The 26,737-nt window shown below is 53.6% G+C and overlaps 1 protein-coding gene across 4 annotated transcripts in view; it reads left to right on the forward strand.

Annotated features, from left to right (window-relative positions):
* Positions 1 to 26,737, forward strand: part of ldah (lipid droplet associated hydrolase) — a 48,548-nt gene that overhangs the window by 8,863 nt on the left and 12,948 nt on the right. For 3 of the 4 annotated variants that reach the window (XM_048975235.1, XM_048975238.1, XM_048975237.1), the window contains 2 exons: positions 1,105 to 1,272; positions 18,123 to 18,257. In XM_048975235.1, coding sequence (XP_048831192.1) covers positions 1,105 to 1,272; positions 18,123 to 18,257 — 303 coding nt within the window. Of the gene's footprint in view, positions 1 to 1,104; positions 1,273 to 18,122; positions 18,258 to 23,324; positions 23,983 to 24,257; positions 24,453 to 24,547; positions 24,607 to 26,737 lie in introns of those variants that run through there. The other variant, XM_048975236.1, reaches the window with a different exon arrangement.

Raw genomic sequence — 26,737 nt, forward strand, 5'->3', positions numbered from 1 at the left:
TCAGTGGGGGGAGAGTCATCAGTTTAGCTTTTGTGGCATTGCAGGGCCCTAACCCACTTCAATAAAAGCGCCTGTTTTATCATTTCGGGGAAACCCTGTCACACGTAAAGCTTTTATTACGGCCGCACTCTGGGAACGGATGTGTGGAGCCTCATCGCAGCTTTTATTGCCCCCAGATTCACTGCGTGCCCCCTGCTGAAGATTAAAATCCATGTCCTTCGCTGCAGTACCCCTCAGGCCCGGCCCGGGCTCGGGGGGGCCATCCGTGGGCAGCGCAGTCCCTGGTCGCATCGCTCTGCATTTCCGCCGTGCCGCTATTCATCGGCCCCCCCTCCCCCCGCCCCCGGGCTAATGGAGAAAGACGCCCCCCCACTGTGAACTGCATTCTTCTGGGTCACAATAATATGCCCAGCAGGTCTGGCCCATTGTCAGGCTGTATTAAAGCCTTCCATCCCCCCCCCCTTTTGGTTACCGGTGGCTTTTCTGAAGTTAACATCCTCTCCGAATGGAATTCTCCAAGGCTGACCTTTAAAACGGCTTTTTTTTTTTAGCTGGGCACGTGAGGAGCCTCTGCTATTGTGCACTTTTTCATTTTCAGCGTGCTGCCCTCATATTGCCCCCCTCCCCCCCCCCACCAGTCGCCTGTCACTGCCTACCAGCCTTTAATGTTGAGTTTCTCTCTGCGTGATCCTCCCTCACCCCCAGTTACTGAGCTGAATGTAAGTCCATTACGAAGCATAGATATGGTTCTGGTGCTAGAGGCGTCTAGGAAATGCTGTGGTAGGGCTGGTTCCCGGTGCTGGGCCCTGTTGGCTTCAGGGAAACTTAATCCTGGCCTTGAACTCTGCATCCTTCTTTGAATCTCTTGGCTCTACTGTGGATCATAATTAATGTTCAAATGCAGAAAGAGTCCCAAAGTGAGGACCCAGCCAAGGGGAGCCTCTGGCCCTTGGTGCTGTCAATGGTGGGGAACCAGATCTTTCCTTGTGTGATGAACTCCGGACACCATGGTCCTGCGGATCTAGTCCAGGCCCTGAGCGGGCCTTGGGCATCGTGTGACCCCGGGACTGAAATTCCTGGCTGGGGTGTCTGTGTTTTCTGTAGGGATGGGGTCCCTGGGTGAAGACGGAGGAGGGCAGGTGTGCGACGGGGTCTTGGAACACCTGTACTGCTGTGGGGCTGCTACGGAGGTGCTCAAGTTTGGGCAGAGGGAGCTGGGTCCCCTTGAAGGGCGGCATGGTAGCCCCCCGCTGCTCTTCCTCATCATTCCAGGTAGGCTGTCCCCCCCACCCTGTCCTGTGACCGTGGCTGTGTGCTGAGCCTGGGTCCGTCAAAGGGTAACATCTTGCTTAGATGCAGGCACCTAAGGGGAGGGGTTTTGAACCCACAACTCACAGGAGCCCTGAACTGGACATCACCTGCAAGCGGTAAAGACAGCTTTGCTGCATTTTAACTGGCTGTCTCGGTTGAGATGAGGTCTCCAGCAGTAAGTTGCCATCTTTTAGATGTCTTGAGGACATCCGTACGTGCCTTGTCTAATCGCATCATCCGCTCAGTCTGGGTCCTGCCTGGACGGGTTTCTGAGATGCGGCGTGACTTTCGCACTTCGCTTTGTTTCATTGCTTAGCAACGAGAAACACAAGTGTGGCAGGTCCTCCGGGCACCGGGCCGCAGGTGGAATGGGAGCGGCGCCATACGCCTGTGAGTAGGGAACCCTCCAGGGCTCCCACAGCTCACTGATGAACAGAGAGGTTGCTGGAAAGAGAGAGTATGAGGACTTTTCATTTTTGCCTCGACCTTCTGGAAAATCGAACTGGCCGTAAGCAGATGGTGGAAAGTCGTTTGATCATGCAGACCCTTCGGCCAGGAAAATGAGGAGTAAGATCTTGACACCCCCTGGGTCGGCAGATTTATTCATGCTGCAGTCGTGGACAGCACCCTCTCCTTGAAGACTGGTGTTTCTTCTCTCTCTCTTTTTTAAGTAACGAGGTCTTAAGTGATTAAATGTTAATTGCAAAAACATGTCTCCGTTTCCCGGCTTCCTTTCTAACGGCTACCTTCGAGGAGCTGAGCACTCTGGGATGGTCCTCCGCTGTAATTCTCCCATTGCTCTTCCTTGGTGTGCTCTGTGATTTATTCCCCTTCATCTTGGCATGCATGCACTGTTGAAGTAACACATTGCTCTTGGCTCGGACTGGCAGTGCAGCCCCACGATCGCGCCGTAAACCCGTAACCCGGGAGCTGGCCATGCTGCGTGTCTCATGACATCAGCGATGTTCAGCGCAGCTCTGCACTAAACCTCCCCTGTCAGGTTCGATGGAGGTGAGTCAGCCGTGCCGAAATGCACACTCCCGCGGATCCTCTCCGGGGCACTGTCCCAATTTCAGTTTTGTGTCAACATAGATGGGGAAAAATATCAGTGTAATTGCACTTTGCCAACATTGTATGTCATTGTGGTTAAGGGTCTGTGCCACTGTGACTTCCAGTCAAAGGCTGGGCACTATCCTGAGCTGCTTATGGAGTGCTCCCTGTGAAAATCTATGCTGCAGCTGACTCCACAGGCCCCTGCTGGCCCCTGACTGAGCCTCTTTGGAGGCAGTGGTGTGCGATGAGGATGTGGCGGTGGTACGGGAGGAGGCAGTGGTGCTGGATGAGGCCTTGCTGGTGTGGGAGGAGTAGGTGGTGGTGTGAGAGGAGGCGGTGCAGGAGGTGGCAGTGTGGGAGGTGGTGTGTGGGAGGAGGAGGTGTAAGGAAGTGGCAGCAGTGGTATGGGAGGAGGTGGTGGCACTGTGGGAGGTGGCGGTGCGGGATGAGGCTGTGCTGATGCAGAAGGAGAAGGAGGACATGCTTGATGAGAGCTGGTGGTGGCGGTGTGAGAGGAGGAGGATATGCTGAATGAAGAGCCTGCAGTGCAGGAGGCGATGGTAGGGGATGAGGCTGTGCTGGTGCTGGAGAAGGAAGGAGTGTGAGAGTGGCAGTGCAGGAGGAGGAGGATGTGCCTGATGAGGAGGCAGCGTTATGGGAGGAAGCAGAGGCAGTGGTGCGGGAGGCAGCGGAGCTGTGGGAGGCGGTGGTGCAGGATGATGCCATGCTGCTGCTGAAGGAGGAGGAAGACGTGCCTGATGAGGAGGTGATGGCGGTGTGGCATGAGGTGGCGCTGGTGTGGGAGGAGAAGGATGTGCTTAATGAAGAGCATGCTGGAGGTGGCGGTGAGGGTTAAGGCCCACCAGAGACTCAGATATAGAGATAAGAGTCGTTTGGCAATTAAGGTTGTTCTTTGTCAGTTGGGAGTGACTGGGCTGCCCATCACCTGTCAGCACTTCACACAGTGCGGAGTAACAAAATGTCCCTGTTTACTTTCCAGAAACGCAATTGCTGGCGTGGCTGCGGGCAGCATGCGCCTCTGCTGGCTGTATATCGCAGCCAAAGTAGCAGGAGTCCGCTGGCGATTCCTCGGGAGCGAGGTGGCCGCCGGCTGTAAATTCAGCTGCTCGGAGAGATTTACTCTTTGAAATGAAAAAAGACAAACACAGGCCTCCTTCATGAATGTTTTTAGTTACTTGTGAGGGAGATGTGGAGGCTGGTTATTACTCATCCGAGGAGCTGCCATTTAACAGTTAATGAAAGCAGAAAGGCTGTCTGTGTCATTCTGTCATCGGAAAGCCCTCAGCATCGCGCCAGATCTGCCTGGTAATGGAACAGGCGACCCGTGATTACGCCGCGGAGAGTACTGCCCATTACCGCTGGCCGAGAGTCACTTTCAGCGCTGGGCGGTAAATAGGGCTGCCTTCGTCACTCGTGGGGCCATCCTCACCCCTAGAGCCCTGTGTATTTCTGTAAGTGGAGTTATTACACAGATTATTATTTTTAAAGAGTGCTGCTTCTGTTTTTTCGTGCTGTGTGATTCACCTGGGCATATGGTCGCTAAATGGAGCTGCCGAGTTTCCCCGTAAATGTATCAGTGTTTTTGTTTTAGTAAAAGAGCAACTGCAGTGAGTGATGTTTTTGGAACACCTGGCCGTGATGTAATCGCGGGGGGTATGTCACCGACCTTTGGCGCCTGGCCCAAAGCTGACGAGCAACGTGTAGCAGTGACATGGCGTGTGTGAGGTGCAGTGGCGCGATGTCCTCGCCCTTTGGGGCGTCTTCCACTCTGAATGTCACTAAGCGCCAGCTGAAAGGGCCGCTTTGTTGGCAGCTTGTGCTGGTATTGCATGTCTGGCCTTTTGTGGCTCCAGGACCGCGGTGGCTCTGAAGGTTCCTGCTGTTTAATTACACCTCCGAGCCTGGGGGGTCTGTACCCCCCCCCCCATAGGGGAGCAGTGGTGGTCTTGGTTGTGCTATAAGTTAAGGGTTTGGTGGATCCTTTAAAGGGGCTTTTTGTGTAGCGTGATTGCTGCTTACACTCTCTGACACTGTCTTGTGCTCTCTCTCTCTTACGCTCTCATTCTGTCTTTTGCTCACTCATTCTCTTACGTTCTCTTACTCTCTTAGTCTATCTCACACTCTCTCACACTCTCTCACGCTCTCTTACGCTCTCTTGGGCTCTTATTCTCTCTTACACTCTCACACTCTTACGCTCTCTCACGCTCTTATTCTCTTACACTCTCACACTCTCCTACTCTCTCTCATGCTCCTATTCTCTCTTACACTCTCACACTCTCACGCTCTCTCACTCTGTCTCACACTCTCTTATGCTCTCTGACACTCTCTTACGCTCTCTCACGCTCTCTTATTCTCTTACACTCTCACTCTCTCTTACGCTCTCTCGGGCTCTTATTCTCTCTTACACTCTCACACTCTTACGCTCTCTCACTCTCTCTTACACTCTCACACTCTCTTATGCTCTCTGACACTCTTACGCTCTCTCACGCTCTTATTCTCTTACACTCTCACACTCTCTTACACTCTCTCATGCTCCTATTCTCTCTTACACTCTCTCACACTGTCTTACACTCTCTCGTGCACTTATTCTCTCTTACACTCTAGTAATCTGTCTTCTTTTCAAAACGTCCAGATACATCCCCATCAGCGCCATAAAAGGGAGGGGGGATGTGGCCAGGTGTGAATGGCTCATTCATACACATGAGAGCTACATATTCAATGGAAGGAGACCAGAAATAGTGACATGAGTTTGGTTTTTCTTATTTATTTATCAAACTGAATGTTGCAACTACACCATTTAGTCATCTTCATGTAGCCAAGACTTTGGTGATCAGATATCTGGAATCAAAAGATACTTCCACCATTGCTTACTATGTACTTTTATAATATTTCTGCAAGTGTTCCAAACTGCATTTTGCAATGTCTATACTTTGATGTCATATTACAAACTTTACATAAATCTGACATATTTAGAAAGTACATTAAAATAAAGATGAGTGTAATGCTAAAACAAATACAGTATATAAGAAATAATTTATTTGCCATGAATTAAGTTTGATACTGAATGAAATGTGTGACCATGCCCCAGTCAGTGACAGTGTGTTCCCTCCCCCAAGACCCCAGAGGGTTAAACTTCATTGTTCTCTCTTACTGTCTGTTACACTCTAGCAAACACTCTCACTTCTCAGGGCTGTGCTTTGCCAAGCCTTGTTGGATCAAGGTGATTCTGTCGGTGTGTTTCGGGTCAGGTTCCCTAAGCCGCATGTAACCCCTCCCCTATAGCTCTGGCCACTTCAGAGTCGATCCTCAGCCTTTGGTGACGTTCTTGCCCCGACTTCCAGCCACAGGTTGGCGATGCTGGTGGCTGCTTGCCTCTGACCTCACATCCTGTGCGGTCACCTGACCTTTCCAGCTGATGTTCTCCGGCGGTCTTTCGCAAGAGGGCTTCCTCACTGTAAGAATTTCACTCCCAGATAGGTTTAATATGGCGACTTTTTTGACAATTGAAATGGAGGCAGAGGAAGCTCTGCTCGGCGACAGCAGATAAAAGGAGCAGCTGATTATTAAAACCAGAAGGATGTAGGGTCTGTACAGGCAGATCTGAAGCAGCTGGTTCTGATTTGCAACAACCTGCTGTTAATCCCCGAGCCCGGTGTCCGGCCCGACCCGGCTGCCCAGCTGCGCGCCATCGCCCCGAGAACGCCTATCTACAAAGCCCCCCCCCCCCCACCTCATCTCCTACTCTTGCAAAACATATCCATATTTTTCCGGGGGACCGGAGGGAGCTGTCGTTTTATTAATCAGTTGTGCTGTCCTGAGATTTACGTCTTTAATAACAACTGGAAATAATACTCGCCTTTTTTTATTTTCATTTTTTTTTCAAAGCCCTGTTATAAACAGCACGCTATGCGGTCGCCAGCCCCCACAGCTCCACGGCTCTTCTCCGTCCAGTCATCGCTTCCTGGAGCATGCAGCGCAGATCTGCGAGGCGGCACGGTGGCAGCAGGAAGAGAGACATGGTGAAAGGAGGACGGGCACTTTGTGGGACAGGGCCCTGAACCGGCATGGGTGGGGGGCGTTCTGAGGGTCCGTGGGGTGGCGGCACATGGGGTCCGGAAAGCCTGCTATACGCCCTGAAGGCCGGGAAGGTGAGGTTCAACCCGAAAATGGGGCCCATTTCTCAAAGATCGGTCTCTAAGTGACCATGGCGCATTGGGTGCAATCCGAAGGAAAGCCTCACTGCTAATGTGCAGCAGGAATGCAGAGCTGACATTTTAGGTTCAACCGGCGTTTTTCCTTATATCGCGCATCGCCGTGGAGACCCCTTTCTGGTCGTTTCTGCTGGCGGTGTTTGCCGCATTCGATCACCGTGTTGGTCCCAAATTAAAGTTCCAGGAAATCCGGCTCGTATCAAAGTGCTGTAATCGCTGTACCCAACCTCGTGCGGGGAGCAGTCGCTTTGCATTTGGGGAGTTAATGCAAAGCAGAAGCCGCTAATGGCTCTGGCTCTGTAATCGTTGATTAGCAGGTGGATAGAGCATCGGATTCAATCTGGTCCTGCTTGTTTAATTTTTTCTTCCTTTTAGCATTTCTTGGATGCCAGGTGTAATGATTTCAGAATGTGACCCGTAGGCATTTTGGAGGTGGTTCTGCATCAGCTTCGCCAGGACACAGAGCGTATTCACTCCTGATTTTCTCATGGAGGGAGGTGGGGAGTGAGTGCAGGGGATGGCGGGGTGATGAAGGGGAATTCGGGGAGCGACGTGTGGGGCAGATTTGCGGCATGGGAATCTGAGCTTCAGGGTTTTCTTTAAGCTCATTAACTCTTCTTTGTTTTTTTAAATTATTTATATGTCTTTTTTTCCCCAGAGAATCGGAGGTGTGGCTGGCTGTGTGTCTGATCTGTCTGATTGAATGAGGACCACCTTTGTCCACCGTGGCATGCAAAACAGCACTGGGGTGTCGCGGCCTCCGTCAGGCTGGGGGTCCGGCCTCGTTAACACCATTTTAATTAAGCGCCGGGCCCCGTTCTGTGTGGCCACGGCCCACGTCACTGGCTTTATCGCTAATAAATCGCTCGCCGGCGCTGTTGTAGCAGGGGGCTTCAGCGGTATCGGTCCTGCCCCCTTTGTCAGCACGGCTGCCAAAGTCAATAAAGCGCCCGAATCGCTCCCCCCGCCCCCCAAGATTGGCAGCCCTCTTCGCGGCTCTGGCTCTGAGACGAGCGCGATTTTGATTACTCCCCTTATTGCACTCAGCGGAAAACGCCAGGCACAGCTGGCCCCTGTCTGCCGCTTAATTCGAAATGGCTGCGGCTCCTCTGGAATCTGCGGCCGTGCCTCTTCCCCTTTTCTTTTCTTTCCCTTTCTTTTCTTTTTTTTCCCACCTCGCTTTCTCTTCGCTGTGACAAATCCTCAGATGGAGAGAAAATGTGCGGCGGCGAGCCGCGGATCCCAGGGGAAGCTGGCACGGAGTTGGCGGCGTCCGGATGCGAGGGGCAGAAGGGCTGCGGGACTTCGCCTGCGTGCCGTTTGGACTGGGGGGGTGGCTGCTTGGTGTCCCTTTCCTACCCATGCTCTGCGTGGTGTGTCTGCCCTGCCCCCCCCCCTCCTCCCATGATGGCAACTGAGCTTAACGAGACTTTTAGGCGGCACACACACCATTTGAAAGTCATATCGTATTTGTGGTCCTTCCTGTTTTGGCCTGCAATTCCTGTGTGGCTCTGAGATTGATCTCAGAATCAGAACCAGAATCACAATCTGAATCCATTTATGCTCTCAGGACAAGGCGTTTGTTTTGGTGCATGACGTGAACCAGCACGTTATTACAACACAAAGTACAATAAGAAATAAATGCAATAAAAATAGAAATATAAGTGTACAAATAATTAAAAAAACATTGTTTTCGTGCAGTTCCTACCAGTGAATCACTGCCGCTGATGCTGGCCAGCAGGGGGCAGACTGCCCCATGAAGGCGATGCAGCAAAGTTGTGTGCCTGTGACTGTTAGCCGTCTCCTCCCTTCTTTAAACAAACGCCCTGGGGGGGCTGCCCTGATTAAGCGCACCGGCCTGCTGTGGCTTCCTGCCCGCCGACCCCGCAGCCCCCCCGTGCTGCAGGTGTACGGAGAGCCTGTCTCCTCCAATCAGCTGTAGTCTCTGTCTGCCTTCCAGGTGCTTCCAGTTTGCACCCGTGCCCCTGGGCAGAGCTGCTCTCCCCAAACCGCTGCTTGCAGTAACGTGGGTCCAGCAGGGCCAGGCTGCTCGATTTCACCCCCGACCTGCTCATGTCACGTGATCGCGGAGCTCTTGCCTCCAGCTGACCAGCCACACCCCCTTCGTTGCATCCTGACCATGCCTTGCCCTGGCCACACCCCCATCCTACCTGGCCACGCCCCATCGTACCTGGCCACTCCCTCTGTTGCTTGTGCTGGTGTTCCCGGCTCCTCTGCGAGCCCACTGCCACCACATACTTAGCCGACAGTGATGAGTGACCCCCATTAAGGAAATGGGTTCATCTTTATCTTGAAAAAACACACATTAGGACGGGCAGCTTCAGCAGATGGCTGTGCACCCCCACGCCCCCTCACTCTCCGCGCCGTGCGTGCCGGGCCCTGGAACCATAAGCGGCCTGCCGATAAGTGATGGGGGGGCCTCGCCTCTCTTGGCTCAGCCCCCCCCCATGGAGTTGTCCTCCGGGGGGTCTGTCAGTATTCCGGCCGGCTGACTGGCCAAGATCCGTCCGTTTTTTTTCTTCAGTGTGTATAATGGGGTGCCTCCCTCCCTCCCTGTCTCTCTCTCTCTCTCTCTCTCTGAAGGAGGGATGACTTTAGCCTTTACCTCTCTATCCCAGAGAAAAACACCCTGTCTGCCAGTCCTGGGGGGGGCGTGGGAAAGGGAGCGTGTGTCTGTATGTCTGTGTGCGTGTGTGTTTGTGTGTGTGTCAGAGTTTGTCTGTGTGTCTGTGGGATCTGTCTGCCTGTGTGTGTCTGTCTCAGTTTATGTGTGTGTGTGCATGTCTGTCGATCGGTTGGTAGGTAGGTGTGTCTGTCTGTCTTTCTGTGTGTGTCTGTCTGTCTTTCTGTGTGTGTACCATGCTTCCCTTCCCACGCTGCACTGCTCTTGGCCCCACCTTTCTTTCCTTCCAGCATTCCTGCGGCCTCTCTATCGGACACATACGCCCCCCTCCTTGGCACGCTTGTAGAGTGTCCGCGCTGGTCTTGCCAGCTGGAGCATACGTGGTGGGTCCTGCTCTGTCTCAGGCTGATGACGTCATATGTGGCGGCCGAGCGTGAACCTGCTGCAGTTTGTTGGCTGACCGGTGGGAACGTGCTGGTACCTGAGCTACAGGCCGGGGGTTCAGATCCTGGGAGCGCGCTGTCATCTGTGAGGGAGAGGTTTTATCCCACCAGAGTGTTTCTAGTTGTTTGAATGTCACCTGACAGGTGTTAATATCTCGACAAATGGGGATCTGTTTCTTCGGTTCTGACGAATGTCCGGTCAGAGAGGGGGAGTAGAATTTGGTCAGTGTGCTGATCGGCCATCAAGGTGTTTTTGCCGTGCCTGGGGGGATCGCTTAGCCGTGCCCTGGTGGGGGGGGGGGTATTACCTTAAATGCAGCAGTTTGTTTCCTCAGCCTGTTACCTGGAGAGTGTCCTTGCGTCTCCGCCTCTTGGGTGATACCCCTGCTTTCTCCGCTGCACGTGTGTCCGCAAGATCTTCAAAAAACATATTTCACTATAAGATGGTGACTTTGAGGATGATACAGGATTGTGCAGCTTGCTCTTCCCTGTCTGTCTATCTGTCTGTCTGTCTGTCTGTCTCTCTGTCTGTGTTTGTGCGTGCGTGGGTGGGGGGGGAGTATCTCTGTCTCTCATCTCTGTATCTCTGTGTGTCTCTGTGTCTCTGTCTCTCATCTCTGTGTCTCTGTCTGTCTCTGTGTCTCTGTCTCTCATCTCTGTATCTCTGTCTGTCTCTGTGTCTCTGTCTCTCATCTCTGTATCTCTGTCTGTCTCTGTCTCTCATCTCTGTGTCTCTGTCTGTCTCTGTGTCTCTGTCTCTCATCTCTGTATCTCTGTGTGTCTCTGTGTCTCTGTGTCTCTGTCTCTCATCTCTGTGTCTCTGTCTGTCTCTGTGTCTCTGTCTCTCATCTCTGTATCTCTGTCTGTCTCTGTGTCTCTGTATCTCTGTCTGTCTCTGTCTCTCATCTCTGTGTCTCTGTCTGTCTCTGTGTCTCTGTCTCTCATCTCTGTGTCTCTGTCTGTCTCTGTGTCTCTGTCTCTCATCTCTGTATCTCTGTCTGTCTCTGTGTCTCTGTCTCTCATCTCTGTATCTCTGTGTGTCTGTCTCTCATCTCTGTATCTCTGTCTGTCTCTGTCTCTCATCTCTGTGTCTCTGTCTGTCTCTGTGTCTCTGGTTCTCATCTCTGTATCTCGGTATGTCTCTTTTTTTCTGTGGGTCTCTGTCTCAATGTCTCTGTCTGTCTCTCATCTCTGTGTTTCTATGTGTCTCTGTCTCTCATTTCTGTATCTCTGTGTGTCTCTCTCTGTCTCTCATCTCTGTGTCTCTGTCTCTCATCTCTGTGTCTCTGTCTCTCATCTCTGTGTCTCTGTCTCTCATCTCTGTATCTCTGTGTGTCTCTGTGTCTCTGTCTCTCATCTCTGTGTCTCTGTCTGTCTCAGTGTCTCTGTCTCTCATCTCTGTGTCTCTGTCTGTCTCAGTGTCTCTGTCTCTCATCTCTGTGTTTCTGTGTGTCTCTGTCTCTCATCTCTATATCTCTGTCTGTCTCTGTGTCTCTGTCTCTCATCTCTGTGTTTCTGTGTGTCTCTGTCTCTCATCTCTGTATCTCTGTCTGTCTCAGTGTCTCTGTCTCTCATCTCTGTGTCTCTGTCTGTCTCAGTGTCTCTGTCTCTCATCTCTGTATCTCTGTCTGTCTCTGTGTCTCTGTCTCATCTCTGTATCTCTGTCTGTCTCTCATCTCTGTATTTCTGTGTGTCTCAGTGTCTCTGTCTCTCATCTCTGTATCTCTGTCTGTCTCAGTGTCTCTGTCTCTCATCTCTGTGTCTCTGTCTGTCTCAGTGTCTCTGTCTTTCATCTCTGTGTCTCTGTCTGTCTCAGTGTCTCTGTCTCTCATCTCTGTATCTCTGTCTCTCATCTCTGTCTCTGTTTTACTGTGGGTCTCTGTGTCTCTGTCTCATCTCTGTATCTCTGTCTGTCTCTGTGTCTCTGTCTCTCATCTCTGTCTCTGTTTTACTGTGGGTCTCTGTGTTTCTGTCACTTTGTATCTCTGTTTCTGTGTGTCTCGGTCTCTCATCTCTTTCTCTCTGTGAGTCTCTGCCTCGGTGTGTCTCTTTGTCTCTTTTGTATCCCTGTGTACTCATTGTTGTATATGGCGCTCTGACTGTGTGTCTTTTCATGTGTACTGCATGTGTGTGCGTGTTTACTGTGTGCGCATGCACAGACCCGGCGGTCCGGCCTGCACCTGCAGGGCTACGTCAGCGTGGCGTGCAGCTCTGGGCCGTCACAGGTCACAACCACCAGGGACGCCGTCCTGCCCGAGTTCCTGTTAGGCCGCCTCAAATTTATGGATTCTGGGAACGGCTGCAGCCCCCTGTCTCCCGCTTCTCCTGCGCCTCCTGCGTCTCCTCTCTTATGCCGCACATCTCAAGGAGTCAGTTTTCTTTGAAGGGATTCAACAACTGGGGTTTGGTGGTTCCGGCTTCCATAGAGTCTATATGCTCTGCATTCCCACATGGATCTGCTCCTTTTGGGAACTTCCCAGGGTCTTCCTGTCCACGTCCCGGCCCTGAAAAGAGGGGGTGGGCCACGCCGCGCAGAAAGACCATGTCAGGTGACACCTTAGCACCCACATTTGACGCCCCTCAGACGCGGTTCTTTCCTTGTTCCCGTGGTGGGCCGTTTGCGCTTGTTTATGGTCACCATGACAGAAGGGGACTTTCTCCGATGTTGAATTTGCAGCTGAAAATTCCCCCGTTTACAGTGCAGGGTGAATACATTAGTCTCTCTTATCTCGCTTGACAGGAACACTGAGAGCACACATTAGTCTGCAGGAGGATTTTGGAGAGTCAAAGCGGCAATCTGGGCGAGTGTCTGTTATCATTAGCGGCCCTTAAACGAGGATGCCCTCGCCTCTATGCCGCGAGACATGCGCACGCTTAATTGGACGCCTGGGAATTTTTGTTGGGAGGGAAATACAAAGAAAACAGTGAAGCGAGCCTGAAATCAGAGCCTACGGCTCCTCACTTACGTGCTGCCGGGGCGGGATCGGCGGAGCGCTCTGCCCAGGAATCCGCCCGACATTCCGCATTTCCTGCAGGCGGACCTGCGTTGCTCGTGTCCGTACCCCTGAAGGAGGCGCTGTGTGGGCGTTGGGTTGAGCCCAAGGTCGATGTGAGAACCTCTGCTGGCTTCGGAGGGTGGGGGCATCTTCTGGGTTCTGGGTTTCCCCCCAGTCCCTGTTAGCCACTGTAAGGAATTCCTGCTTCATGCTCATTAAATGGATCATAACTAGTTTATGGAACAGCTAGGTGGTGGACAGTGCTGAGGGGCCGCTTACTGCGGGTCCACGTGGCAGGGGCTGGGGGGGGGGCATGCCTAAAGGGCCCGGGGGAAGGCGACCCATCTGACTGGTATGTGGGGGGCACTCTTAACCATGCTCTGCTTTTGTTTGCACATCGTTTCATTCCCTTTCGTTCTTTTTGGAGTGCTTGTTGGAGAGTTAGAATCAGGTTTGTCCCATGCGGTGGGCGCCCCCCCCCCCCCGCGGTCATTAATCTTTTGCTGGATTTTATTTGATATTTTTGCTGTTTCAGTGAGAGTCATTGCAGAGAGTAATAGGGAAATGTTGACAATGTTTCAGCTTTTTGGGTTTGAGTGGTCCGGAGTGGTCCAGAGAAGCAGCCTCCACATCCTGGCACTCTGCTGATTCTGTTGCCTGACTTTAAGGTATGAACATTATGGAAGGACCACGAAAAGCGATAGAGAGAGGTTACGAGAGCCTCGGGCTTTCTGTTGGCCTGCATTACCGCTGCAGCTCACCGTCTAGACTGGTAGTGCTTGTTTGTTTGCTTGTTTGTTTGCTTGTTTGTTTGTTTGTTTTCTTAGCCGGGGGTGAAAGCGTTCCTCATGAATCTGCTTGTTTTCGAATCATAAAAGTCCCTGGGAAAGAGTTGCATTTACCTTCTGCTTCAGTTCATCCTGCAGGAGGAACGAGATGCTGTTGCTCGTTCCTCCTGCAGGTGGTGTGGTGGCAAAAAAACTCGACTGCACAGCGACTGTGGTGCCGTGGCGCTCGGGAATCTGATGGGCGGCTTCTCACCTGTAGGGGGCGTGGTTCCCCCATGCCAAGAGGCAGTGGAGCGGAGCCCCTCGAGTCTGCTGTGTGAACCAGCGATGGGCCTCCCCTGGTATTTGATACTTTGACCCGCTGATCTCTTTAAAGACTCTGAAAGTAAACACCTCTTTCCCGGGCTGAATAAAATACCATTAGGACCCAATAATTTGTCTGGGTCAAGCCTGCAGGTTACGCAAGTGTCGTCCCCTCTGTCTGCTAAACAAACATGTCCTGTTTGTCTTTGCAACTACTTCTGTGTACTGGGCCTCTCTCCTTTTCTCTCTCTCCCTCTCTTTCTCTCCCTCTCTCTCTCTCTCTCTCACTGCCTTATCCTCCCACCTACCACGGCCTTTAGGGGAACTTCATTCTGATTTGTGTGTTTGTTCAGTTAATTCTTTGTGGGGGGGCAGGTGATCTTTCTGGTTCGATGGGGACCCGGTTAATGTAATGCTTTTATTTGTTTCACATAATAACCTAATTGTAACACTAGTTACATTTTTTCCATGTCCACCAACACACATAGCTCCTGCCTGGTAGACTGGCCTGGCCTCCGTGTCCTTCTGTGATCTGGACGGCTCCTCCTGTGACTGCAAGCACACAAGGAGACTAGATGATGGAGTGAGAAAGAGTGGGAGGAGAGGGGAGGGGAGGAGAGGACAGATCCAGAACCTCCTGGGAGTCATTTGTGGTGGGCTTTTTAAATTATGTTTGTTTTTTTTTTGCTAATTGGGTCAGTAGTAGGGGAACAAGCCGTGATTGGCTGATCTTCACACCTGTACATTTGGAAGCTTCTGAAAGCTTCTTCCCTCTTATTCTTGTACAGTGTCTGTCTCTGAGTGTCTTTCAGTTCCTTTATCTATGAATGTCTCTCTCTATGTCTCCCTCTCTGAATATCTTGGGTTGTCTCTCTCTCTGGGTATCTTTCTGAATGTCTCTCTCTCAGTGTTGCTCTCTCTCTGGGTATCTTTCTGAATGTCTCTCTCTCAGTGTGTCTCTCTCTCTGGGTATCTTTCTGAATGTCTCTCTCTCAGTGTCGCTCTCTCTCTGGGTATCTTTCTGAATGTCTCTCTCTCAGTGTCGCTCTCTCTCTGGGTATCTTTCTGAATGTCTCTCTCAGTGTCGCTCTCTCTCTGGGTATCTTTCTGAATGTCTCTCTCTGTGTGTCTCTCTCTCTGGGTATCTTTCTGAATGTCTCTCTCTCAGTGTCGCTCTCTCTCTGGGTATCTTTCTGAATGTCTCTCTCTCAGTGTGTCTCTCTCTCTGGGTATCTTTCTGAATGTCTCTCTCTCAGTGTCACTCTCTCTCTGGGTATCTTTCTGAATGTCTCTCTCTCAGTGTCGCTCTCTCTCTGGGTATCTTTCTGAATGTCTCTCTCTCAGTGTCGCTCTCTCTCTGGGTATCTTTCTGAATGTCTCTCTCTCAGTGTGTGTCTCTCTCTGGGTATCTTTCTGAATGTCTCTCTCTCAGTGTCGCTCTCTCTCTGGGTATCTTTCTGAATGTCTCTCTCTCAGTGTGTCTCTCTCTCTGGGTATCTTTCTGAATGTCTCTCTCTCAGTGTCGCTCTCTCTCTGGGTATCTTTCTGAATGTCTCTCTCTCAGTGTGTCTCTCTCTCTGGGTATCTTTCTGAATGTCTCTCTCTCAGTGTGTCTCTCTCTCTCGTCTCTCTCTCTGGGTATCTCTCTGAATGTCTCTGAGTGTCTCTCTCTCTGGATGTCTCCGACTGTCTGTCTCTCTGGATGTGTCTGAGTGTCTGTCTCTCTGGGTGTCTCTCTCTCTCGTCTCTCTCTCTGGGTATCTCTCTGGATGTCTCTCTCTCAGTGTCGCTCTCTCTCTGGGTATCTCTCTGGATGTCTCCGACTGTCTGTCTCTCTGGATGTCTTCGACTGTCTGTCTCTCTGGGTGTCTCTCTTTTTCTTAGTTTCTCTCTGTCTTGCTCTCCCTGCAGACGTCACTCTCACTGGGCGTGAGCCTCGTGGAATCAGGCCAGTACTTTCTCCACTTGGCCTTTTTTCCATGTGGAACGCACCCAGAATTCAGCCAGGAAGGACAACATCTGTATGCAGAGAGGGCTGCGATACAGGACCGGAGAGGCCAGCCGGATCCGGCCGCAGTCTTAGCGGATCACCGTGCCGACCCTTCCGGGAGCATTACAGACGTTTCACGGTTTAATGAGATGTTCGCGGAGGGAAATCCGTTCTCTCCTCAAATGTACAAAACATGCAGAACATAAAGATCGTTCTGGAGAATGCTCTGAAGTGTTCTCCTGTGACTGCGAGCGCCGGCCTGTTTTATGCGGAGATGGTGTAAATCCGATATGCCGTGTATCCCACAGGAGGGAGCGCTGGCGCTCTGTGAGCTGTTCCATCGCGTCTCCATGCCCCGCCGCCCTCATCTCTGCTCTCCAAGCCCCTGCGCACTGTCAGTTTGCTCCGGCTAAGTGCCTCTGAAGGTCTCTGTGAATCCCGCGGTTTCCCACACCCCGTCAGTGCTCTGTGTCGGCCTCGTTCTTTCCCACAAGCCTTGCTTCCTCGATAAATGAAGTGTCCTCCTTATCTCCAGAACTCTGCAGCTTCACAGTGACATTTGGAGGACATCCAGTCTGGCGTCTGACATCAGGCTGTGTGCCGCGGTCCTGGTTAGGTTTTAGACAACGCGCCCTTCTCTGAAGAGCTGCGGAAACTTTGTGTCTGGTGACTCCCCCTGTCGCTCGATGTCTCCCTTTCTCATCCTGACTCCTGAGTGCTAGCTGTGCGCTTGACCTGCAGGGGGCGGTGGTTTGCATCCGGTCCGGGATAAGAACTCTCCTAACCTGTCACATGTTTCCCTGTTTTTCCTTTTTTTTCCCAGTGTGTGTGTGTATTGGGAGGGGGCGTCATTGTGTAGATGGGCAGGAGTCATGGGGAAGTTTGTTTATTGATGACAGATATTTCGGATGTCTTTACAAAGGAAAAGTAACAGGTTTAACGTTGACCCATCCGGTGTGTGGAGCTTTACTGGGGGGGCTGGGTTCCCTTTCCTCCTGTACCATCCCCCCCCCCCCAACATGGCCTGGGGTCTGGGAATGCGGGGGGCCTGGGGCTTTCTTGTGGCTCTGGGTACAGAGGTCTCTATTTCGGAATCCCTTTGAACCGCACGGATCCGTCTGGGACAGATTTGGATCCCCATGAATAAAACGCAATAATAATGTACAAATGTGTTTGTTCAGAGGCGAGGGGCCCTCGTGGCCGGGGGGGGCTCTGGATCCTTGCACCCTGTTTGTCGTGGGGCGGGGGTGCGAGTCTGTGTGTTGACTTGTTGCTTTGCTGGGCCGGTTCTATTTATCTCTGTCCGTGACTGAGGTAGCTGCTTCACAGATGGAGCATTAATTAGATTCATTAGAACTGACGGCCTTCCCGGATGGGCGACTGCTGCTCAGGTGAATTGTGAGAAATGTTACTGCTGTATTCATATTATCTGTCATAACCTGTGAACACAGTCTTCCCGATATGCAACATGGATTCCGACCTGCCTATTCAGAGGCAGGAAATCTTACAGGTGCAAGACTTTCTAGCAGAATGAAGAAAATGTAATAGGCCTACAAAATTGCATTTGCTAACTTTATGCCTGGCCAGCTTAGAGTGCTCTGTCAAGTAAAGTACAATTTCAACCTGAAAATCGGCTTTAAATTTCTGCTCCTGCTGCTCGCAGATGCTCTGTGTTCTGCATTATTCCTCTGCTGGTGTATCTCTGTGGTGTGGGGGCCCCTTTGCCCTGCCCACACCCTGGTCCGCGGTGTTCCAGGTGAAGGAGTACATTTATGATGAGCGCACGCTGCTCTGGAGGTTTTCTGGGGCTGCCAGCTCCTGGCCACAGTCCACGCCCCAGGAAATTAAACACCAGAAAGGTTATTTCATTACGTAAGACCACATTGGAAATGACTGAATTTCAGTGGATTTGCACTGATGCTGAAGCATCTGAAATAAAGCTCCCTTGGTTCCCCATAAGAGTCTCTTTTTTAATTACATGTCCTTTGGGGTGGCTGTCTGTTACAATATTAACATTCTGGAATTCCTGCCTTTGGAGCCAGAGAAAATTAGAATGAAATGCTGACCATTTGCAGTTTTGCTTCATCACTGTGGAAATGAGCAGATCTGTGCCACTGTGTGTAATTTAATGGAGCCGGGGGCAGCGAGTGCCCGCGCTGAAGGGGCGGGGGGCGGCAGGGGGCGGTGAGCGCCCGCGCAGACGGGGTGGGGGGCAGCGAGTGCCCGCGCTGAAGGGGCCGAGGTGACAGTGCTGACAGCCTGATGCCCGTCTAGCACCACCCTGCCACGGTCCTCAGCCCTGTCTGGATGATTCCCAGAATGCCGCTGGGAATATCTGCTAACCTGTCCGCTGTCTCCACAGGAAACCCAGGACTGGTGGGCTTCTACCGGCCCTTCATGAAGACACTCTGGCAGAGCTTCCAGGGCCTCCACCCTGTGTGGGCAGTGAGCCACGCCGGGCACTGCGTGCCACCCGACTCCATGGACATGACTGAAGGTGACCGCGGGGGGGGCGGGGCCACATTACATGGTTATTGCAGTGATGATGATGATAGAGGGGGGCGGGGCCACATAACACTCACTGATGATGATGATGATGATGATGATGATGGTGATAAAGGCCTGACCTTCCACATAATGACCCGATGACATGTAAGCTGCCATTATTTGGTTATTTTGGTGAGTGGGAGAATCTTGACCCAAAGAGGGTGAGTGATGCATCAGCGCTCGGCCGGGAAACAGGTGCACCACCCAGCTGCCACCCGCACCCCTCAGAGCGGGGAGGAGAGCCGCATGTAGCCCAGCAGTGTCCCCCGGCAGTGTCAGTAGGTGGCAGCAGCTGATTAAAGACCTTGCTTGTCTGGGGGAATCGCAGGTGGGAGGGTGTGGCTGGGGGGGGGGGGCGCATGCTGCTTAATGGAAACTCTGCTCTGGTGATGTGACAGGGACTGTCTGTGGGCTGAGGTTCGCCGCTTGACTGCCGTCCGGTTTGTACAGGAGCTGGTATTTCTGACCCTGCCTGACTACATGTGCTGAATTCGGGGGAGGCTTGAGGAAGGGTGGCGAAGCAGGTGGCACAGCGGTGAAGGTTCTGGACTCCTGGGGGTGGAGCGGTCATGGTGCCTTTCAGCATGCTAGTTACCCTGAATCGTTTCAGTGTGTGCAAGTGGTTTGCTGCAGATGTGCCCAGATGTATAAATGAGGGGGGGGGGCACTTTTTCGCCTAGCGGCCTGTGGTGAATGTAAACAGACTGAGAGCTGGAGGAGCACCCCCTCATGGAAACCGCAGTAAACATGCCCGGCAGGATGTTGAACGGCAACTGGTGCGTAAAAACCGCAGAGTGTCGCCGATGGTTTTATAGCGCCCCCTATGTGGGAGAAACATCTCTGCAGCCTCACCTGAAATGAGCAGAACTGCATGCAGACGGGTCTCATCCCCAGAGCCCCCGTTTGTGGGCATTTGGGTACCATGTGGTCTGAGTGATAACAGGGGAATGAGGGCAGAACTCCTTTGAAATGCATAACAGGATCTTTGTCCTCCCCCCTTGCCCGTCCTGCTGAAAACACCTCGTCATTTTTCCCCCGGTTTGTTTTTACTGGGACCTTCTGCCCTAAGTTATTTCTAGATGGGCAGATGCTCTCGGATCCCAGCTCCTCAGCCTTCCTGCTCCCCCCCCAGCCCCACCCATCGCCTGTCTCCCCTCTCCCGACACTCACCTGCAGCCTTTGGGCACTGTGTTGAGCTGAATCACCCGTGAATGCTCACATTGACTGGAAGCGGTCAAAGAGTGCTCAGTGCTGTGTGGCGGCCGCAGTGCAGCCCCAGGGTCACGGCGGGAGCGTCCCGCCAGTGTGCCGGCACAGTGCACCCCATACAGCATTGATCAGAGCACCCCCCTGCCCCCCCCACACACACACACACTTTCCGGCACCTTCTGAAAATTAAATAGTGCCGGTGATTAACAGCTAATACATAAGGGAAGGGGGGGGGGGGGGCTTCAGTTTTAGGGAAAAATAAACATGGGGGGGAGGAAATAGAATAGTTGGGCTTTTAAGTTTAATTTTTTAAGGCTTGGGGTGGAATGACTGTTCCCGTGGTAAGCGGGTTGCGTTTGATGTTTTTGATTACGGGGAAAATATCTGTTAATACAAACAGCAGAAATATCCGGCTCTCGCCATCGTCAGCTTCCCCTGTGGCTCTTGGGTTTCCTAGCCGGCCGAGGCTCATTCACTCTGTCAGAAGCAGTTTGCAGGGCTGCTGCTCAGAAGTGCCCTTTCCTTTCTGATAGCGCTAAATCGCCCCATTAGCCTCCAGACTGCTACGGCAGTCATACAAAAAATGTCATTTTCCCTTTGGCGAGACGGGCCAGATCCTGCTCCTGCTGCAAATGGATGCTAATGGGGCCGAGGTGCCCCCGATTCGGGTGACCGCCGGCTGGCCTGCACCCCCCCTTCGGGTATCTTTTCAAAATAAACGCTTGAGACAAACAGCAGAAACAACTTCAGCTTCTAATCGCTTTTGAAAATTTCACCTTATTTGGGAGGAGGGCGTTTGGGGGTTGGTTTTCCGCACTGCAGTCAGATGCATGCCATTATTTCTCCACTAAAATGGCACAGATTAATTAAATATAAGTTTGTTTGATGGACCTTGGGAATGAGGCTTACTCGCCCCCCGCAGTAAGCACATTCTCATTCTGAAGAGCAGCATCGCCCCTGGTAACCGTTATGGTCATACTTGGTGGCGGGCTAGTGACCTGGCTGACCCTGCCCCCCCCCTCCCGCCCTAGCACCCCACCAGTAGTCTCCTAACATGCTTGGAGCGGCACCATCCCTCTGGGTTTCGCTGGGCCGGCGGTGGTCTCCCGACATGCTTGGAGTGGCACCATCCATTCAGGTTTCGCCGGGCTGGCGGTGGTCTCCCAACATGCTCGGATCGGCACCATCCCTCTGGGTTTTGGCTGGCCAACGGTGGTCTCCCAACATGCTTGGAGTGGCATCATCCCTCTGGGTGTCACCGGGCCGGCGGTGGTCTCCCGACATGCTCAGGGCAGCACCATTCCTCCGGGTTTCACCGGGCCGGCGGTGGTCTCCCGTCATGCTCAGGGCAGCACCATTCCTCCGGGTTTCACCAGGCCGGCGGTGGTCTCCCGACATGCTCAGGGCAGCACCATTCCTCCGGGTTTCACCAGGCCGACGGTGGTCTCCCAACATGCTTGGTGTGGCATCATCCCTCTGGGTGTCACCAGGCTGGCGGTGGTCTCCCGACATGCTCAGGGCAGCACCATTCCTCCGGGTTTCACCGGGCCGGCGCTTGTGTGCTGGGGAATTTGCTGACACATGTGTTGCTCTTTATTGGCTCATTAATCACAATTTGCACTCACATGGTTTTTCCGTTGTTTGTGCTCCCCCCCCCCCCCCAACCCCCTGGCCCTCAGTCCTGTTCATGGAAAAACTTCTGGACCCTTGTCCTTTGATATCTGACCCTGAGTTCTTCCAGGTCCGGTTCGCTATGGTCATGACTTGCTGCTCTGCAATTCATGTTCGAAGACATGACCCTGTTCACTTGAGTTATGTTTGTGTCTGGTTCCGATCCACATCTTTGGGGGTGTCCTGGGTACTTTGTTACCTGTCGCCATGTGTGGCATGGACTTGTAGGTGGCACATGTCACGTCACACCGGAGTAGGTCAGGGAGCTTCTGGGACCTTCCTTGTGCTATGAATTTTGCTGGAAAGCCTTCAAACCAGCGTCTAACTGGTCTCCTTGCTGAGTGTGTGAATTTGGGTGGGGGGTGGGTGGGGGGTGGGTGGCTCTGTCTTTAAACATCCTTCCTGCAAATGTGATCTGCTCCGTGTTTCTCAGCACCCTGATTGGGGGTGGGGGGGGGGTGTCTGCATGAGGTCCTGGTTGTGTCTGGATTAGTTACCAGACTGCTGTCACTGCTGAAAGCCCCCCTGTGGTGGGGTTTACGAAACCCACTGACTGCTGGGTGTTTGAGTACATCAGGAAGCTCTTCTGATCTTCATCTGACTGTGGTCCGGAGATGAAGGTTCTGCATTGTAGTCCCCTGCCACTGATTCTAGCCTGGATCTCTGAAAGCAGAGCACCGGACCGGAGGGTAGCCAGCGGGGGGTGTGCGGGGGCCTGGTGTGACGCGGGTGTCTTCCTGTAACTGTGCAGAGCAGGGGGTGGGGGGTGAGGATGGCAGGTGGGGGGTGTGGGGGCCTGGTGTGACGCGGGTGTCTTCCTGTAACTGTGCAGAGCAGGGGGTGGGGGGTGAGGATGGCAGGTGGGGGGTGTGGGGGCCTGGTGTGACGCGGGTGTCTTCCTGTAACTGTGCAGAGCAGGGGGTGGGGGGTGAGGATGGCAGGTGGGGGGGGGTGCGGGAGCCTGGTGTAACACGGGTGCCCCCCTGTCACGTTGTGGAGGAGGGTGTGGGGGGTGAGGACGGCCCGCTGGGGGGGTGCAGGGGCCTGGTGTAATGCGGGTGCCCCCCTGTCACGTTGCGGAGGAGGGTGTGGGGGGTGAGGACGGCCCGCTGGGGGGGTGCAGGGGCCTGGTGTAATGCGGGTTCCCCCCTGTCACGTTGCGGAGGAGGGTGTGGGGAGTGAGGACGGCCTGCTGGGGGGGTGCGGGGGCCTGGTGTAATGCGGGTTCCCCCCTGTCACGTTGCGGAGGAGGGTGTGGGGAGTGAGGACGGCCCGCTGGGGGGGTGCGGGGGCCTGGTGTAATGCGGGTTCCCCCCTGTCACGTTGCGGAGGAGGGTGTGGGGAGTGAGGACGGCCTGCTGGAGGGGTGCGGGGGCCTGGTGTAATGCGGGTGCCCCCCTGTCACGTTGCGGAGGAGGGTGTGGGGAGTGAGGACGGCCTGCTGGAGGGGTGCGGGGGCCTGGTGTAATGCGGGTTCCCCCCTGTCACGTTGCGGAGGAGGGTGTGGGGAGTGAGGACGGCCTGCTGGAGGGGTGCGGGGGCCTGGTGTAATGCGGGTGCCCCCCTGTCACTGTATGGGGTTGTGCTGGTGTTGTGCTGGTTCTGTGCTGGCGCCATGGGGCACCCTGGGTGCCCTCTCTGTCCTCCCCCTGTTTCTCTCTGATTCTTTGACAACCCTTTCCCAGTTTAACCAGACCCAGCTGGTGGGTCTCTGGTCACAGGAAGGGGGCTCTGTCGGGGGTCCAGGGGCCGTCGCTCCCAGTTTGCAGGATCAGGTGATAAACGGATTCTGTTGTTCCTCTCTCAGTAGATTTATTACGTGTGGCATGTGAAATGAGGCCCCGTCCGTCCATCATACCTGTACTCAAAGTGCGAGTGGGGGGGGGGGGGATGTTGGCTGGCTGGTGGTCACCCAAATCGGGGGCACCTGTTTACCTATAGGGGGACTGGGAAAGGCCAAAAAACCGGCACGATGTACTGTGTAGCATGGCGTCACATTCAAGTTTTGTTTCAAATTTTATTCACTCTGCTTCTAGTTCCTGCCCCGTTCCTCACGTCCTCCATCCTCCTTCCACCTGGAGAGGGCGCTAAGGAGCCAGGTCGCTTTTTCCAAAGGGTGCCCCAAAGCCGCTGGCAGGTGGCTGAAGCCCCCAGAGTGGCAGGTTTGCTGTTTCTGTTGGGATGTGAAGCTATGGGAAGTGGCTGGGATCCAGGGCAGCATGTCGCCATTGCAGGGGTCTCCAGCCTTTTTGGAACTGAGGGCTACTTCACAGGTACTGAGCCACACGAAGGGCTACCAGTGTGAAACGCCCTCCTAAATGTACCCAAACTTCATGTATAATAAACGTTTTAAATGCTTTTTTTTTAGATATTGTCATCTTCTAATCTATATAAATGTAAATGTGATTAAAGAAGAATAGCAACAGGATAAAATTAAATTTTAGACGCTGCTCACTGGTGAGTTGTGCTATTTTTAGAACAGGTCCGCGGGGGACTCCTGTGGTCCTTTGGGGCGTCCTGGGGTCCACTGCCACCAGGGATTTCTCCTGTGTCACATCACCCATGAGTGGGGCCTGGTGTAACGCGGGTGTAATGCAGGTGTAACTAATTTTTCTTATGGGTCAGTGTTGTGATGGGTTGCTGGATGCAAGGGCTACTTAGAGCGCTCCCTGGTGGACAGACACATGAATGCAGCGGGCCCTGTGGGTTTCTCACCTGGGACAGTCTGTGAGAAGCTGGCCCTGTTCCGTCCCGCAGAAACGCAGACTATCATGGCCGTTCACAGAATCCAGAGGGTAATATATCCCCCACTCTGTCATAGCTAATAAATAGCAGCCCAGCTGTATCTGGAGTGGAGCTGGCCCCCCTCACCGACCCCTCCCCTTTGTTGCGACACATTCTGCTGACTTATGTGCTCTGTAACAGATAGCCTTGTTGTTTTATGCTTTATAAATTTGTGTTTTGTACTGCCTACATTTCACATTACATCTTTGTGTTTTCTTTGGACCCGGATCCTGGCGCTGTCCACCCGGCCCTGATCCCTGTTCCTGTTCCTCGTTTTCATTCCCAGTGCGCGTTCCCGACGGACTCCCATTCCTGCTCCTGAGTTCGTGGCGCACGTGATTGAAATGAAAGCTGCCATGGTCATGGGGAGGTGGTGGGGATGTGGAAGCTGGGCGGAGATGGCAAGGAAAAGGAGGGAGGAGGAGGCAGTGAGGAGAAAATGCAGAAGAGATGGTGGTGAGAAGATGGTGGGGATCAGGAGGCCGGGCCGGAGATGGCGAAGAAAAGGGGAGAGGAGGAGGAAGTGAGGAGGAAATGCAGAAGAGATGGTGGTGAGAAGATGGTGGGGATCAGGAGGCCGGGCCGGAGATGGCGAAGAAAAGGGGAGAGGAGGAGGAAATGCAGAAGAGATGGTGGTGAGAAGATGGAGGTGTTGGTGGAGTGGAGGAAGTAGGGTGAGGAGGAAACATGGAGGAGGTAACAAGGAGGAAGCAGGCAGTAGAGATGGGGAGGAGGCAGCAGTGTGGGGACAGTGTGAGGAGCAAACAGGGAGGTGGGAAGGAGGAGGCAGGGAAGAGATGATAGGGATATGGCGGGGAGGAGATAGGAAGGAGGAAGCAGGTAAGAGAGAGGACGTGGAGGAGATGGTGGTGAGGAGGTGGAGGCTGGATGGAAACTGGAGAAATAGGTGGGGGGACATAGGGTGGAGGAGGTGAAAAAGATAGCATGGGGAAGAAGAGGCAGGAAAGAAGCAGGCAGTAGAGATGGTGGGATGGAGGAGGCAAGGAGGAGATAGTGGGGGGAGGTGGAGCTGGGGAAGAGGTAGCTAGTTGTGTGTGGAAAGGAGAGATGGCTGGAAGGAGGACATGGGGAGGTGGTGTCGTTGTGGAGGAGAGATGGTGGGGAGTCGGGAAGGAGGATAGATTTTGGGGAAGAGATGATGGGGGAAGGAGCAGTAGTGGGAGGAGGCAGTGGTGTGGTGATGATCAGGTAGGGAGGAGGATAGATGGCGGGGATGAGATGACGGGGGGAGGAGCAGTAGTGGGAGGAGGCAGTGGTGTGGTGATGATCAGGTAGGGAGGAGGATAGATGGCGGGGGGAGGCAATGGGGAGATGGTGAGCTAAGATGGTGTTAAGCTGTCCTCGAGCTGCTTCTCCCCAGCGAGGTTCATGTCCTCTCAGAAAGGAGCTAATTAACTGAGTTTACAGGAATCTTAAGGAGCCTCCCTGGAGGATGCTGGGGGTTTAGTGGCAGGTCAGGGATCATAAATCCCTGCAACTTTCGTTTCGGAAGTGTGCCCTTCTGCCCCTAGCCACCCCCCACTCCCCTTGGCCATATGTGATGTGATGGCTCCCTACGTTAGCGGTAATGGTGGTTAACCGGAGAGACCCCCCCCCCCCCAGAGGGGAGGAAAGAGCAAGTTAAAGCAAAAAGAACAAAAACAAACAAACAGGGAGGTGGACGGACGGAGTACGTGGCCTGGTGTCTGGCTTTCGTCTCTTACGGTAGCCCAGGGGGGCCCTTCTTTCCCGGGGATGGGGGCCCTTCTTTCCCGGGGGTGGGGGCACTGCTTTCCAGTGTTTCTAGCCCCGACCCCCCACCCTCGAGGGCCCACCCCGATGCCAGACCGCTGTGGCTCTCCTTTCTACCTGAGGCTTTTTTCCAGTGTGGGGGCGCCATGCAGTTGGGTGATGAGCATGGCTCTCGATTGGTCACTGGGGATGCTGTTTGGGGGGGGGGGGCGGCTGGATGTAATGGCCCTATGGATCTGCTGTGGCATTTCGCTGGGTGACGTCGGCCATCTTCCCCTTTACATTGTATGGGTGCAGGGAACGCTTTGTGGCTTCACCCACAGCTTCCTTCCTCCTTTGGTTACCACGGCGAGTCCTGGTGACCCGTATGGACGTTGTGTTGCTGGTATCCCCGCCTCCAGACGGATTTCCCTCGCTGGCATTCCTCCTCGGCAGGGTCGGAGGGCCAGCCAGGGCATGGTCCATCATGCCTGCGTAGACCACCACGTCAGCCTGAAATGACATCAGAGCATGGGGGTGGCGTTCAGGTACTGGGGGCCAGCGGGCTGAAAGGAATTCCTGTACCGTCCCGGTGCATTAACTGGCTGACCCGGACAGCCAGATCCCATTTACCTCGTTTCCCCAAATCAATTTCACATCCCTGACCTTTGACCATGTTAATTAGAAGACATGTTTGGGCCACTGCCCCGAGTCTCATAGAGCCGCTGTGAGGAGCTGGTTGCTGCTGACGTCATCATCAGGCTGTTTCATGAGAAAGTGACCTGGAGGGTTGGACCCATCCGGATTCCAGCTTTTAAGTATCTGTGTGGAAGATTCAGTTTCAGTGACGACTGTGAGGGTCGGGGCGTGGCAGCGATGAGGATAAGCGTCACTCGGCTCGGCGACGGCCGTGAGCGTCAGCGGGGAGTCTTAGCTCTTCCATGACATGCCCGTCTCTGGGTGGTTAGCACTGGTCCCAGTCAGTGGTGAGGGTTTCCGGGCAGTCAGTACCGGTCCAGGTCCGTGCTGCGGGTC

Source organism: Brienomyrus brachyistius, chromosome 14 (assembly GCF_023856365.1).
Source record: "Brienomyrus brachyistius isolate T26 chromosome 14, BBRACH_0.4, whole genome shotgun sequence".
In the NCBI taxonomy this organism is placed as follows: Eukaryota; Metazoa; Chordata; class Actinopteri; order Osteoglossiformes; family Mormyridae; genus Brienomyrus; species Brienomyrus brachyistius.